The 14,176-nt window shown below is 39.9% G+C and overlaps 1 protein-coding gene across 1 annotated transcript in view; it reads right to left on the bottom strand.

Moving 5' to 3' along the window:
- Positions 1–14,176, bottom strand: part of ENTHD1 (ENTH domain containing 1) — an 81,612-nt gene that overhangs the window by 46,809 nt on the left and 20,627 nt on the right. The window contains exon 3 of the mRNA XM_069579573.1: positions 4,176–4,294. Coding sequence (XP_069435674.1) covers positions 4,176–4,294 — 119 coding nt within the window. The remainder of the gene's footprint in view (positions 1–4,175; positions 4,295–14,176) is intronic.

Raw genomic sequence — 14,176 nt, forward strand, 5'->3', positions numbered from 1 at the left:
TATGCAAAGACAGAACTCATCCATGTCTAAGTGTCATAAATTTAAAGACTTTCTCTAGTTTTGAATGTATCAGAGGCGAGCACTATTCGGTTTTGAAAGTCCTATTCTGTTCCGAATTTTACTTACTGCTTTTAGATCATTTTTGCATTTGTAGAAAGAGAATAGTTAAAGAAGTTGCTATTAAAAGTTTTTAAAAGATTTTTAAAGTACCCCTCATTCTGCCAAAGCAATCAACAATATCATTTCTTTCTCATTCTGTATTAAGAACATGAGAATTTTAATGTAGATGCAGTACATTTGGCAACAACAATCAGATTTCCTATTCATCTTGGTAGGTTTTGTCTTCTGCTACAAGAGAAGATTACTGAAGAGGACACATTGGATTGCATCAAGTATTCTTGACAGTAATAACAGCAATGTTTGTCAATGGGATGATGGAAGAGTGTTCTGACATAGTCATGCTTTGAAAAAGGAAAATCTAGCTTTAAACTTTGAGAGATGGGCACCATTTTCTGCTCATGGATATTAGATGTGAAATGATGTAAATCAATTACAGAGGATTCCTCTAAAGAAAAAATAATAATGATGAGAATTTAAAGACTGATATTAAAAAAAAAAAAACCCAGTAGGTGACATTTTATGTCTTTGTGAAACTCCATAGCATATAAGATTATTCAAGTCTATTCTCTCCCTTAAAAGCCAGCAGCAACAAATAAACTGATCGCAAATTTTAAAATCATTTTGACTTAACCTCATAACTTTGAAAATAACCTACAGATTTTCAATCTGTGGGCTATTTTGCAATTAAGATACAGTGAATCGTATGCACTTTTCTGAGCTACTAGAAAATCAGGTAAATCCAATACCTAGTGGCTAGAGGAAAAGGCTGGGAACAGAAGACTAGGAAATAGTTCCAAACCCCCTCATAAGACCTCTGGCAAAACCCTGAATAAAGCACTCAGAGCAGGAGGCCGAACAAGCCTGTATCACAGGAAAAGAGGGGAAGGGTACTGACATTGAGGGTCTCCTCATTCATTCATTTATTTCACTGTTCATTAACACAAACTGGGCAACTGAAGATTCAATAATCAATAGACTAGAAAAGTCTCCAAAGCTCTAGAAATGGAGCTTTCCTTCTAGTAGGAGAAAAACATAAAACAGAAAAGCGAATGAATGAGATAATTTCATAGGGTCTTGAGTGAAACAGATTTCCAGTTAAAATGGTTCTACTTGCTCATACTGCAGGGATATGTGTTCTGCAAACACACAGCAATGAAAGAGAAAAAGAGAAAAGTGTGAGAATTAAAGGCATTATGTAAAGGACAAGATGAACATCTTCACAGATGAGAGCATGAATACAAACTCATGACAGTGAGGAGGTTGAAGCTGTGGATCTTTGAGTGCAAAAAGAAAAAGACAGAGAGAGAGAGAAAACCAGAAGGTCAGTTCCAGAGGGGTAAACACAGATTTAAAATGATCACCGAGGATAAGAGTGTTGAACATGAGCTGACTGCTTAAAATGATGCCTGGGCATTGGGCTCCCCTACTTGCAAAGGAACCTGAAATAATTAATCTGGCATCAGTCACGGCCTTGGACTCTGGCTTCTTAAAGTATTATACAAGTGGGTTCGAGGGGACACAGACTAAACTTCACCAGCAACTGAGCCACAGTACCCCTTGGTCTGGAGACTGGATCTGGAGTATCTCTGACATGAGCGAAAGAAAGGGGCTGTCCTCTGAAGGGAGTGCCTCCTGAGAATGCAGAAACCCTGAGCAGGTGAGAACACTCCGTGGGACTGAGCAAGCAGGCTTGAGAAGACGCTTCCTCACCCTTCCTCTTCCAATCCCCTGGGGCAGGTGGTTTACCACTGAGGGAGTGCCTCCCTCTAAAGCTGCTTCTTGGGGTGCTAAGGATAAGACCCTCAGAATGAGCAATGATTAACTCTGGTATTCTTGGAGGCAGAGTGGAGGGAAAGGACGTGCTCTCCACCCTGCAGTCCACTTCTCTCCCATCTCACTTAAGCTGACAGAGCTGACACGGAGTAAGGTCTGACCTCTAGCAGTCCTAGACAAAGCGGCCATAATCTCGAGGGCTAAACAGTCATTTGAGGACCAAAACTACTTTTTAAAAAAACTGAATTACAGGTTTTGTCTAAGTATGGATATTAGAAAAGATGGACCAAGAACTTAAAGTTAATATACAAACTAAAATAAATAAATAAAGGGATATGCAATATGCAACAGGAATAAGCACAATAAAAAGAATGAAATAGAAACATTAAATATCAAATGTAAAAACAGAACGTGGAAACAGAGAACACAGTCAGGATAAACAGTGGAATGGATTCGCCAAGAACAAATATCAAACCGGAAGATCAGACTGAGAAACTCTAGATGAAGAAAAAAGAAAACATTAAATAGAGTCTATAAAGAAAACTGAAGAGATATGAAGGTACAAATAGAATTACTAACATTCAGATAAGAAGAGCTCAAGAAAGAGAGGAAAATAAAAATAAACAGTAAGAAATATCTGAATCAGAGATAACTGTCTCAGAATTAAATAGAGGTGAGAGACTGTCCACTGGAGAGTCTCGCAGGGTGACAAAGAGAGATAAGGAAAATCTACACTTAAACACTTCAGAGTAAAATTTCAGTTTTTTCAACAATGCTGTTGAAACAATTGGATATCGGTAGAGAAAAAAAGTTTTTTTAAAAAAATCTCACCTATACTTCACACTTTACACAAAAATTAAATCAAAATAGATCAGAGATCCAAATGTAAAACATGAAACTATAAAGCTTTTAGAAGAAAACATAGGAGAAAACCTACATGATCTTGGGATAGACAAAGAGTTCTAAGATATAACACCAAAAGCATGATCCGTAAAGTAAAAAACTGATAACCTGGACTTCACTAAAATTTAAAACTGTTGCTGGAAAGCTGGGTGAAGTGTACCTGGGCCTCTGTACTATTTCTGCAACATCCTGTAAGTCTATGATTATTTCACAGTAAAAGATGCTTACATGAATAGAGAAAGATGGACTGTTTGATAAAGTAAATATTGCTTATCCACAAGTGCGTGCTCTGTCGCTTAGTCAGGGCTGACTCTGCAGCCCCATGGACTGTAGCCTGCCAACCTCCTCTGTCCGTGAGGTTTTCCAGGCAAGAATACTGAAGTGGGTTGCCACTTCCTCCTCCAGAGGATCTTCCCAATCCAGGGATCAAACCTGTGTCTCCTGCATTGGCAGGCGGATTCTTTACCAGAGAGCCACCTGGGAAGCCCTTGCTTACCCACTGCTAAGTCACTTCAGTCATGTCCGACTCTGTGCGACCCCATAGACGGCAGCCCAACAGGCTCTGCCATCCCTGGGATTCTCCAGGCAAGAACACTGGAGTGGGTTGCCATTTCCTTCTCCAATGCATGAAGGTGAAAAGTGAAAGTGAAGTGGCTCAGTCAGGTCTGACCCTCAGTGACCGCATGGACTGCAGCCTTCCAGGCTCCTCCGTCCATGGGATTTTCCAGGGAAGAGTACTGGAGTGGGGTTTCATCCCTATCTTAACACTATATAGTAAAATTCCAGAGGGCATAAAGTGCTTTCCTTGTGGCTCAGCTGGTAAAGAATCCACCTGCAAGGCAGGAGACCTGGGTTCGATCCCTGGGTTGGAAAGATCCCCTGGGAAAGGGAAAGGCTACCCACTCCAGTATTCTGGCCTAGAGAATTCCATGCACTATATAGTCCATGGGAGTCACAGGGTCAGACACAACTGAGCAACTTTCACTTTCACAGAGGGCATAAATATTTGAACATTAAGAAGAAAAAATAAGAGACTTTTTCTCATATTAGGATAAAAATTTTTTTCTTAAGATTTTTTAAGGCACAAGGTATAAAGGAAAACTTTGTTAATAAAATTTTGAATGACAGAAGGTATCAAAAGCAAAGTTAAAAGAAGATAGTTTCTCTTCTCTGAAGCTCGAAAAAGAGAGAAAACAAAATTTCCCTTCAGGGTTCGAGAAAGAAATGCAGCCCTGTAGACACCTCGATTCTAGGCCAGTGATCCCTGGGTCAGACTTCTAACCTACAGGACTGTCAAATGCTACTTCCGTGTTGATTTAAGGCACTAAGCTTCTGGGAACTTGTTAGAGCAGCAATAGGAAACTACTGTGATGACTTACCTCTGTCAATTTCCAAGCATTAATCTCGACGGGTAGTGTTTCCTGGGACAGGACAGTTCCACTGGGCACCTCAATGTCTTGACACTGCTCTTGTTTCTGTCCTGCCTTGGAAGTGTTTTCTGTCAACAACATAAAGCTTTTACTTTGACAAAAAAGTAGTCATGTTTTCACACTGGCTCACAATTTTTCAGTTAATCACTTCTGATGATCCATTTTGTCTACAAAACATTATGTGCCAGTGGTAACCAGTGAGTATTAATCATTTAATATATCCCTTTATCATTCATAACTGACAAGTTTGGACAGATTTTAAAAATACAACTTCAATTCTAGCCCTTTCTCCCATCAATGATTCTATTTTAAGGGTTTATTATTTGAATCATATTTTTAAAAATAAGGTATAATATAGAAAATAGAGTTTGAAAGTGTGAAAATTACTCAAATGAAAGTCTAACAAAGCAGGAGTGACATCTATAATTATTTTAATTAAGACTTAGAAGAACTTTATTATTGTAGTGTGAATTTCATGTGTTCTAGGCAAAAATAATCAGAAATATATAGGTTTTTTGAGAAAAAGAAACTTTAAACAAATTTTTGACTTGAAAATTTTAAAGAAAAAGAATATGCCAATGAAGATAAGCTATTTTTGTTTATATATATTTGCTGAATTTAATGATTTTTGTAGTCAATATCACTTTCCTTCCTATGTTATGAAATGTAAATGAAAGTATTAGAATCAACTATATTCCAGATGTTATTGGGTACTACAAAAAGTCTAAGAAATCTATCTTCAAAGTAGCATACACACTTCTGGGGGTATTTAAAGACTTCCCAAGGGTTAGGTGGGCATAGACAGCTTTAAAGGATGTAACTTCCAAATCCACAAGTTCCGTATGTATTCTTACCAAAAACTGACCTGCCTGAGAATGCAACTAAGTAGAAGCCTCTGGCTAGGTCTTTTCCTCCTCCTTTCATAATCAATTTTCTCCCATTTACAAAGACGTTTTCTTTACCCATCTAATTATGAAGCATCTTCCCTTCAGCTATAAGCATAAGAATCTCTGAGGCACCAAACAACAGTAAAAAAGATTGGTGTGGGGAAGCCTCTTTTATTCAAGGCATGAAAAACCCAAAGTACAGCTTCAAAGCTTGTCCCGTCTTACACATATTTCTTTCTCTCAGAAAGCATGGCATAAGTAACGGGCCTTTTGGGCCACACCAGGATGTGTGGTGCTCAGATATATCACAACATGGAGAAGCAGGACAGTGTCCTTGTGCCTCCCATGCCCCTGGTACTGTCAAAGAATGCATCACTCCTGGGGAAGAGTCCCAGGAGAGAAGAGCAAAGAAAGCATCGGGGATAGAAGCACCTTATTCCACCAGTGCCACACACTTAGGGCGGCCTTTGTGGTGGTGGTAGTGTAGTCACTAAGCCGTGTCTGACTCATATGACCCCACGGACTGGAGCCTGCCAGGCTCTTCTGTCCATAGGATTCTCCAGGCAAGAATACTGGAGTGGCTTCCCATTTCCTTCTCCAGAGGATCTTCCCGACCCAGGGATCAAACCTGGATCTCCTGCATTGCAGGCGGAATCTTTACCGACTGAGCTACGTACGAGTGAAGTTCCACCAATGCAACACACTTGGGCAAGCCTTTGTGCCTTAGCTTTGAGAGTGTTAATACAACCAGAGTGATGGCTGTTTCCATGTGTATTTAAATAAATAAAGTAAAATGTTTTTCTGAAAGGAAGTTTAAATCTGATTCGACTGGTTGTTTTGACAATGAGGACCAGCTTTGTAAACTAGGTAAATATGACAAATATTTTCCAGTAATTGAATGAAACAAACCTGCAGTTCTGAAGATTTGATGAAAATTCATTTAAAGCATATGACACACAAAAAGAATCATTTCTCAAAAACATTTGTGTTGACAGGTACACTGCAATTAGTGTTTTTATTTTTCCCACACATTCTGAGTATATCGGGTTAACTTAATGTGTAACCAGTGTAATTAATAGCCATTTGATACATTTTAGCAAAAGTTTTTTGGTATTATTCCCAGAAATTGAGAACACAAATTGCTCCCAGTGACTGTTTAACAAGCCTTTTCCTAAGTAGGCTGTTTCCAATCCTTTGCTTTCAACAATGAAGAAAGACCTAATCACATTAACAGTTGACAAGTGATGGAAAACATTTTTATAATAAATCACTGTGTAATTCTGGGCATATGACTTGGAAAGAAATCACAGAATTGATTGACACTGCTATAATAGCACACCTTCTATTCACACTGACAATTTTATGTGAACAAGTCGTCTCAGCATTTACATCTATAAAAATGTAAAACAGAAACAGAATTTACGTTGAACCTTGTTTATTTCAAGCAATAAGTAATATTCACATGTGGGTAAATGAACAGTTTCATGCAGTTCATAAAAAAGTCCTTCCAATAAAATTTTATTCTTTATGTTTAATAAGTATTTATAAAAATGTATAATGCACTTATATGGTTGAGATTGATTGTGTACTAAAAATAATTACAATGATAAGTCAATCTAAAGGGAATATTTTTCCACTTAAAGCCTCTGGTTGCAGACAATTTAGAAAAATAATTGCAATTTATATACATATTTCACGTAGAGAAGACTTTCAGGCATAAGCATACTTTCTGTTAGGAAAAATTCTGTGAGATGTGAAACAGAAATATGACTTCGAGGAGAAAAGAGAATGATATAAAATTTCTAACAATTAAAGAAGACCATGCATTTTTTTAATGAACGATTATAGATAACAATCAGAATAGTATCCATATTCCTTTAGATGCTCTTAAAAAACTCATGAAACACTTCTGATTGTTTTCTTTTCTTGTCTGTAAAGTCAATATTTTTAATTATATCCTTTGCATTTACTATACTTAAGACAAAATTTCACATGTCAATTAAAAATGTTTAAGGGGGTATATAATTTTTCAAGATCATTTTAAGAGTTATACAAGAAAAATAGCCTGATTTTTGCCTTCAAAATGTGTATAGACTGACTAGTGAGGTAAGTCTAAAATATAGACTTATAGGAAACAATTAGAGGAAAACAATTACAGGCCAAATTTTCTTAAAGTAACTTTCATTGGAAAAGACCCTGATGCTGGGAAAGACTGAGGGCAAGAGGAGAAGGGAACAACAGAGGACGAGATGGCTGGATGGCATCACTGACGCAGGGGACGTTACTTTGAGCAAACTCAGGGAGATAGTGAAGGACGGGGAAGTCTGGCGTGCTGCAGTTCATGAGGTCACAGAGAGTCAGACACGACTTAGGGACTGAACAACAACAATGAATAGATATTCTAAGGGAAAAAAGTGTGCTCCAGAGTAATCAGAAAGAACCTCACACTGGAAGGAAAATTTGAACAAGGCTTTGAAGGACAGCTAGGATTCTGATAACTACAGAGGAGAAATGACTCCAAGCAGAAGGAACTACACAGGCAAAAGGAGCAAGAATGGTGTAAGCCAAAGATGCTCAAGAACACAAATTCTGCATTTATAGCTCTGACGTTTCATTTTCTAACTTTATCCAAAAATCAATAATTAAAATGAGCTTATTTTGGACTTAGAGATTCTACAACTAATCCTGGCAAACAGCAGTAATTTGAGGTTTAGATCATCTATGTACTTTCAAGCGATTTAATGAAGATCTATATTATCAGTCTTTGAGCATTCAGCAACTTATTATCCTTGAAATGATACGGATTTAAGTTTCAGACATCCCAGAAGTTGTTGTAGTTCAGTTGCTCAGTCGTGACCAACTCTTTGCAATGCCACGGACTGCAGCATGCCAGGCTTCCCTGTCTCCCAGAGTTTGCTCAAACTCATGTTCATTGAGTCAGTGATGTCATCCAACCATCTCATCCTATGTCACCCCTTTTCCTCCTGCCCTCAATCTATCCCAGCATCAGGGTCTTTTCCAATGAGTTGGTTCTTTGTATCAGGTGGCCAAAGTATTGGAGCTTTAGCTTCAACATCAGGCCTTCCAGTGAATATTCAGGGTTGATTTCCCAGCAAGCATTTCAAGGGTCTTCTCCATCACCGCAATTTGAAAGCATCAATTCTTTGGTGGCACTCAGCCTTCTTTATGGTCCAGCTCTCACATCTGTACATGACTACTTTAAAAACCATAGCTTTGACTATACAGACTTTATTGGCAAAGGGATGTCTCTGCTTTTTAATATGCTATCTAGGTTTGTCATAAATTTTCTTCCAAGGAGCAAGTGTCTTTTAATTTTGTGGCTGCAAGTCACCGTCCACAGTGATTTTGGAGCCCAAGAAAATAAAATCTGTCACTGTTTCCACTTTTTCCCCATCTATTTCCCATGAAGTGATGAGATCATATGCTATGATCTTCGTTTTTTGAATGTTGAGTTTTAAGCCAGCTTTTTCACTCTCCTCCTTCACTTTCATCAAGAGGCTCTTTAGTTCCTCTTCAGTTTCTGTCATTACAGTGATATCATTTGCATATCTGAGGTTGTTGGTATTTTCTCCTGGCAATTTTGATTTCAGCTTGTGCGTCTTCCAGCCCAGTATTTCACATGATGTACTCTGCATATAAGTTAAATAAGCAGTATGACAAAATACAGCCTTGACGTACTCCTTGCATGTATATTAAATAATCTTATGGGGCAAGAAGGCAGGCAGAGTATAGTGAGTCTACAGAAATCCATTTAGAATTTTTTTTTTTTTTTTTAGTATCAGCACACAACATTGCCAGTGAAGTGCGTTTAATTTAATTAGGTGACTACACAACATTGCTTTCTGGGTTTTCACAATCAAGTAGAGGGGGAGAACACACAACATGCATTTAGCTCCTTAGTGGAAATGAAGTACCTTGTATATCACAAGCTATTTATCAATTGAGACTGTGTAGTCACAGCCAAGGAGGACTAGTATGTGAATGAGACACCTCAAAGGAAAAAGTGAAGATGTTGCAGGAAGTGATGCTATTGAGTCATTCAAAGATGAGCGCTTAGATACGGAGGCTGTAGTTACTTGGCAGAAACAGTCTAGGGAGAAGCTACAGATCTCATTGAGCCTGTATCACTCAGATAATACCACAAAGCAGAACTGGTGAACGTTGTGATACTTCTCAGATAAGATATCAAACTGATGTTCAAACTATCAGACAGTAACAACGCCACTGCGCATTTTGGAATTGAAACGCTCCGTTAGTGCACAAATTGTTCTATGTATTATTTCACATCTAACAGACATTTTGGCTATGTATTAATACTGTCCTTTTAGGTGTAATTGAAGTAAACTAACACTTACCTAGCAAACATTAAAAAATATGTATTTAATTATTATCAGCACTTTGGGCTGTGGTGGGTTTTCGTTGCTGCTCGCGGGCTTGCTCTAGCTGTGGTGAGCGAGGGCTACTCTGCGATGCAGCGCTCTGGCTTCTCATTGCCGGGACTTCTCTTGTTGCCGAGCACAGGCTGTAGGCGTGAAGGCTTCAGCAGCTGCTGTGCGGAGGCTCAGTTGGTTGTGGCTCGTGGGCTCTAGAGCACTGGCTCAGTACTTGTGGCACATGGGCTAAGTTACTCCTTGGCATGTGGGAACTTCCTGGACCAGGGATTGAACCTTTGTCCTTTGCATGGCAAGGCAGATTCTTAACCACTAGACCACCAGGGAAGCCCCCAAAATTAACTTTTAAAAATGAACAAATGCATCAATCATAGAAAATGAAGAACTGATAAGGTTTCAAAGCCTCATGGTGATTAAGAGTATCACGAGTTTGGAACCTTAACAATTTTAATATCATGGAGCAGACTGATAGAAAAGCAAGAATAGTACAAAGAATTCTCATCCAGAGCCACCAATTGTTAACATTTTGCTTTATAATTCTTTCCTCATTTATGTACATATCATTGTCCTATATCCTAAGTCTCGAAGCAAAGTCACTACTGTAGGTTGGGTTCCCCAGGAAACAGACTTTGAGACTCACATTTGTATGAGGGGGATTCATTAGGAAGCACTCTCAGAAACCACATCTAGAGTAGGGAGGGAGGCAGGCCTGGGCCAAGGGAGAAACTGAACTGCAATGCATTTGCAACAGAGGTCTTGGCCAATCCTCCTGGGAGCTCTGGGGCTGGAATAGCTCTTCACAGTTGTCCTGCCTTGAAGCAAGGTGGCTGGCCCACATCCACAAGTCATTGAAAGCAGGTTCTTTCAGGGATGGGGCAGAACTTTAGGCAGAGAGGCTTTCTTCAGTTGTTGTGAGTTTAAAGAGAATTCAGCCAAGACCCCTTGGGCGCCAGGTCCCCCAGCAGCTGACGGAACAAGCACCTTGATTTTGAAGCAGGAATCTGGGAAACACCACAGCATCCACTACAGACACCACCTCTGTGATTTCACTTTACTACTATATTTACTCAGGACAAATGCTTCAGAGGGACAGTTTCTAGAAGCCACCTACACTGCTTATCACTACATCTTCAAACTCCCCATGTGGCGCAGTGGTAAAGCATCTATCTGCCAATGCAGGAGACGCAGGTTCAATTCCCGGACAGGGAAGATCCACTGGAGTATGAAATGGCAACCCACTCCAGTATTCTTGCCTGGGAAATATCATGGACAGAGGAGCCTTGCGAGCTACAGTCCAGGGGAGTCACAAAGAGTCGGACACGACTGAGTGGCTGAGCGCGCACATCTTCAAGCGCGCAAGTGAAAGTGAAGTTGCTCAGTCATGTCCGACTCTTTGCTACCCCATGGACCGTAACCTACCAGGCTCTTCTGTCCATGTGATTTTCCAGGCAAGAGTGCTGAAGTGGGTTGCCATTTCCTTCTCCAGTCAGAAAGGGTGCATCAAATCTTTCTCACTCTTGGAACCTGTCTGACTTTTTCTTCTAACACCAGCAAGAGCAGGGTGCCCCAAGCCCTGCTCTGTTAGGAACCAGGCTGCACAGCAGGAGGTGAGTAAGCTAGTGAAGCTTCAGCTGCCACTCTCCATTGCTCTCCATCACTCTCATCACTGCCTGAACCATCCCCTCCCCATGGAAAACTGCCTTCCGCAGAACTGGTGCCTGGTGCCAAAAAGGTGGGGGATCATCGAGTCAAGAGAAAATTCTGCCTATAAGGGGTTTGTGTGAGGGGTTTGTGTGATTAGATTAAGCCCACCTGAATACTCCCTTTTTTGACATATAATGTAACGTAATCATGGGAGTGATAATTCATCATAATTCACAGGTTATCCTCAAAAGAGGGTTATTCAAAAGAGGGGATTCAATAAAGGCAAGAGTCATTGAGGTCTATTTACAGAATTCTGCCTACCACAGTAGTCAAATTTACAAATACTTTAAAAAATAGTATTTAATAGTTTGCTCTTTTTTTGGTTTAAGAAATCCTTCCCTATTCCAAGCCAGCTTCCCTGGTGGCTCAGAGGTTAAAATGTCTGTCTGCAATGCAGGAGACCTGGGTTTGATCCCTGGGTCAGCAAGATCCCCTGGAGAAGGAAATGGCAACCCACTCCAGTATTCTCGCCTGGAGACTCCCACGGACGGAAGAGCCTGGTGGGCTACAGTCCATGGGGTCACAAACAGTCGGACACGACTGAGCGACTTCACTTTTCCCTATTCCAATGTGGAAAAGATATTCTATATTTTCTTCTAAACATTCTGAAGTTTTGCTTTTTCACTTTTAAGTCCTTAATTCCACCAGGATACATTCTTGTGTGGGCTTCCCTGGTGGCTCAGGTGGTAAAGAATCTGCCTGAAATGTTAGAGACCTGGGTTTGATCCCTGGGTTAGGGAAGATCCCCTGAAGAAGGGAATGGAAACCCACTCCAGTATTCTTGCCTGGAGAATCCCATGGACAAAGGAGCCTGGTGGGCCACAGTCCATGAGGTTGCACAGAGTCAGACAGGACTGAGTGACTAACATACACACACACACACACACACACACACACATTCTTGTGCACAATATGAGACAGAGACCTAATTTCACTTTTTCCAACATGGATAAATGAATGTCCTGGTGTTGTTAAGCAGTTCCTCCTCCCCCCACCAATGTGAAACACCACCTCTGGCATACACTAAGATGGCACAGCTGTACAGGTTTGTTTCCAGGCCTCTATCATTTGCTCCACTGGCCACGCACCTATCCCTGCATCACCACCACACTGCCACGATCAGAGCTCTTTGTTTGTGTGATCTAGAAAGGCGAGCCCTCCATCTTATTCTTCTTCAGGAACATTTTGGATATGCCTGACCTTTTGCTCCTTTCAGATGAGTTTTGGAATTAGTCAATCAAACTCCATGTTTAAAATCCTTTTGGGACTTCGATTTTAAATGTAGTCAATCAGTGATTCTCAACTTGGGGCAACTTTTGTCCCCAAGAGACATCTAACCACATCTGCAGACATTTCTGGTTCTCGCAAAAGGAAGGGGTGTGAGATAATAGCATCTAGTGGGTATAGGCCAGAGATAAGGCTCAACAACCTACATGCACAGGGCGGTCCCCACATCAAAGCATTATCTGGCTTAAAATGTCAATAGTACCAGGCTTTAGAAACCCTCCACTAAATTTGTTGCAATTTGGAGACAACTGATGCTTACCATTTTTTAGACTTTCCATAAAAAAATATATATATATTTCATTATTAATTTAAATTTTTAGAAGATCCTTGGAGACTTCCCATACCTCTGGTGAGTCCAGAAATGTCTCAGTATATCATTTCTAGTCTTTAATTATTGTTCAGTAAATGACTTTCTTGGAGCTCCTCATAAGTATTATTACCACAGTAGACCTGAAATATTGTCAGTGAAACTTAGCATTAGCATAACTCCATTTTTATAAAAACAATTTCTCTCTAGTTATTCATCTTCATACGTATTTGTATGGATGGATGGATAGCAAGATGCCTAGAATTTACACTCATCTGATATTAATTATGGCTATTTCTGAATGATTGTATTGGAAGTGATTAATTCTTTACAATGGGTCTATTTTTCTTTTTTTTTCTTTTACAAGAATAAGGTGGTTTTTCTGAAACAAAAGAAGAAAAAAAATAGGACTAGAAGCAAATATTCTAAGATGTTAATAGTGGTTGGTTTAGGGTGGTAGAGGTATAAGCTGCTGTTTCTTTTTTGTATATTTATTTTTAAATTTAAAAAAAAATCACTGCTTAAATGTTCATCAGTGTAAATGTCTTAGTAGCAACCACACTTGAACCATATACTCTGCCATTGAGACTGTATGTGATAAAGCCACCAAGTATGGCTCTACAACTCTCCATAAATATAAAGTTCACTGTGGGAAAATGCTGGTGGTTTTTCTGTTTGCTTTTGATTCATGTACTGTTTATCTGTCTTTCTGGCGGGTCTCCACTGCTTTGCACGGGCTCCTCTAGTTGCAGCGAGTTGGGGCCACTCTCTAGTTGTGGTGCGTGGGCTTCTCACTGCAGTGATTTCTCTTGCTGTGAAGCATGGGCTCTAGGCACACAGGCTTCAGTAATTGTGGTGTACAAGCTCAGGACTTGTGGTTCGCAGGCTTGAGAGCACAGGCTCAGTGGTTGTGGCACACAGGCTTAGTTGCAACACGTAGAATCTTCCCAAACCAGGGATCGAACCTGTGCCCCTTGCATTGGCAGGCGGATTCCTATCCATTGTGACAGCAGGGAAGTCCAACATGGGTGTTTTTGCTTATTAAAGTATGACAACTGCTTTGAATTCTAACTTTTGGTTCAACAGGAATCATATGCAATTTTTAGGGAAATATTTCCATGATGTGAAATGTTATTACATTTACCACAGGCCAGAGTAATCCTCTGATATAGGTAAAGTTCCATTGCAAAGAACAGTACCACTAAAGAGCTCTTTATAGAAGACTGGATGATCCACAGAGGTAATGCTTTGCTGGTCTGGTTGTAAGCAATGTCTCCAGTGATAGTTTTTATAATTATTACCTCTAAGGAAAGGCCCTAACTCTGATGCTTACAGCTCAGAAAAGCTGAGTTA

This window comes from Ovis canadensis, chromosome 3 (assembly GCF_042477335.2).
Source record: "Ovis canadensis isolate MfBH-ARS-UI-01 breed Bighorn chromosome 3, ARS-UI_OviCan_v2, whole genome shotgun sequence".
Classification (NCBI taxonomy): domain Eukaryota; kingdom Metazoa; phylum Chordata; class Mammalia; order Artiodactyla; family Bovidae; genus Ovis; species Ovis canadensis.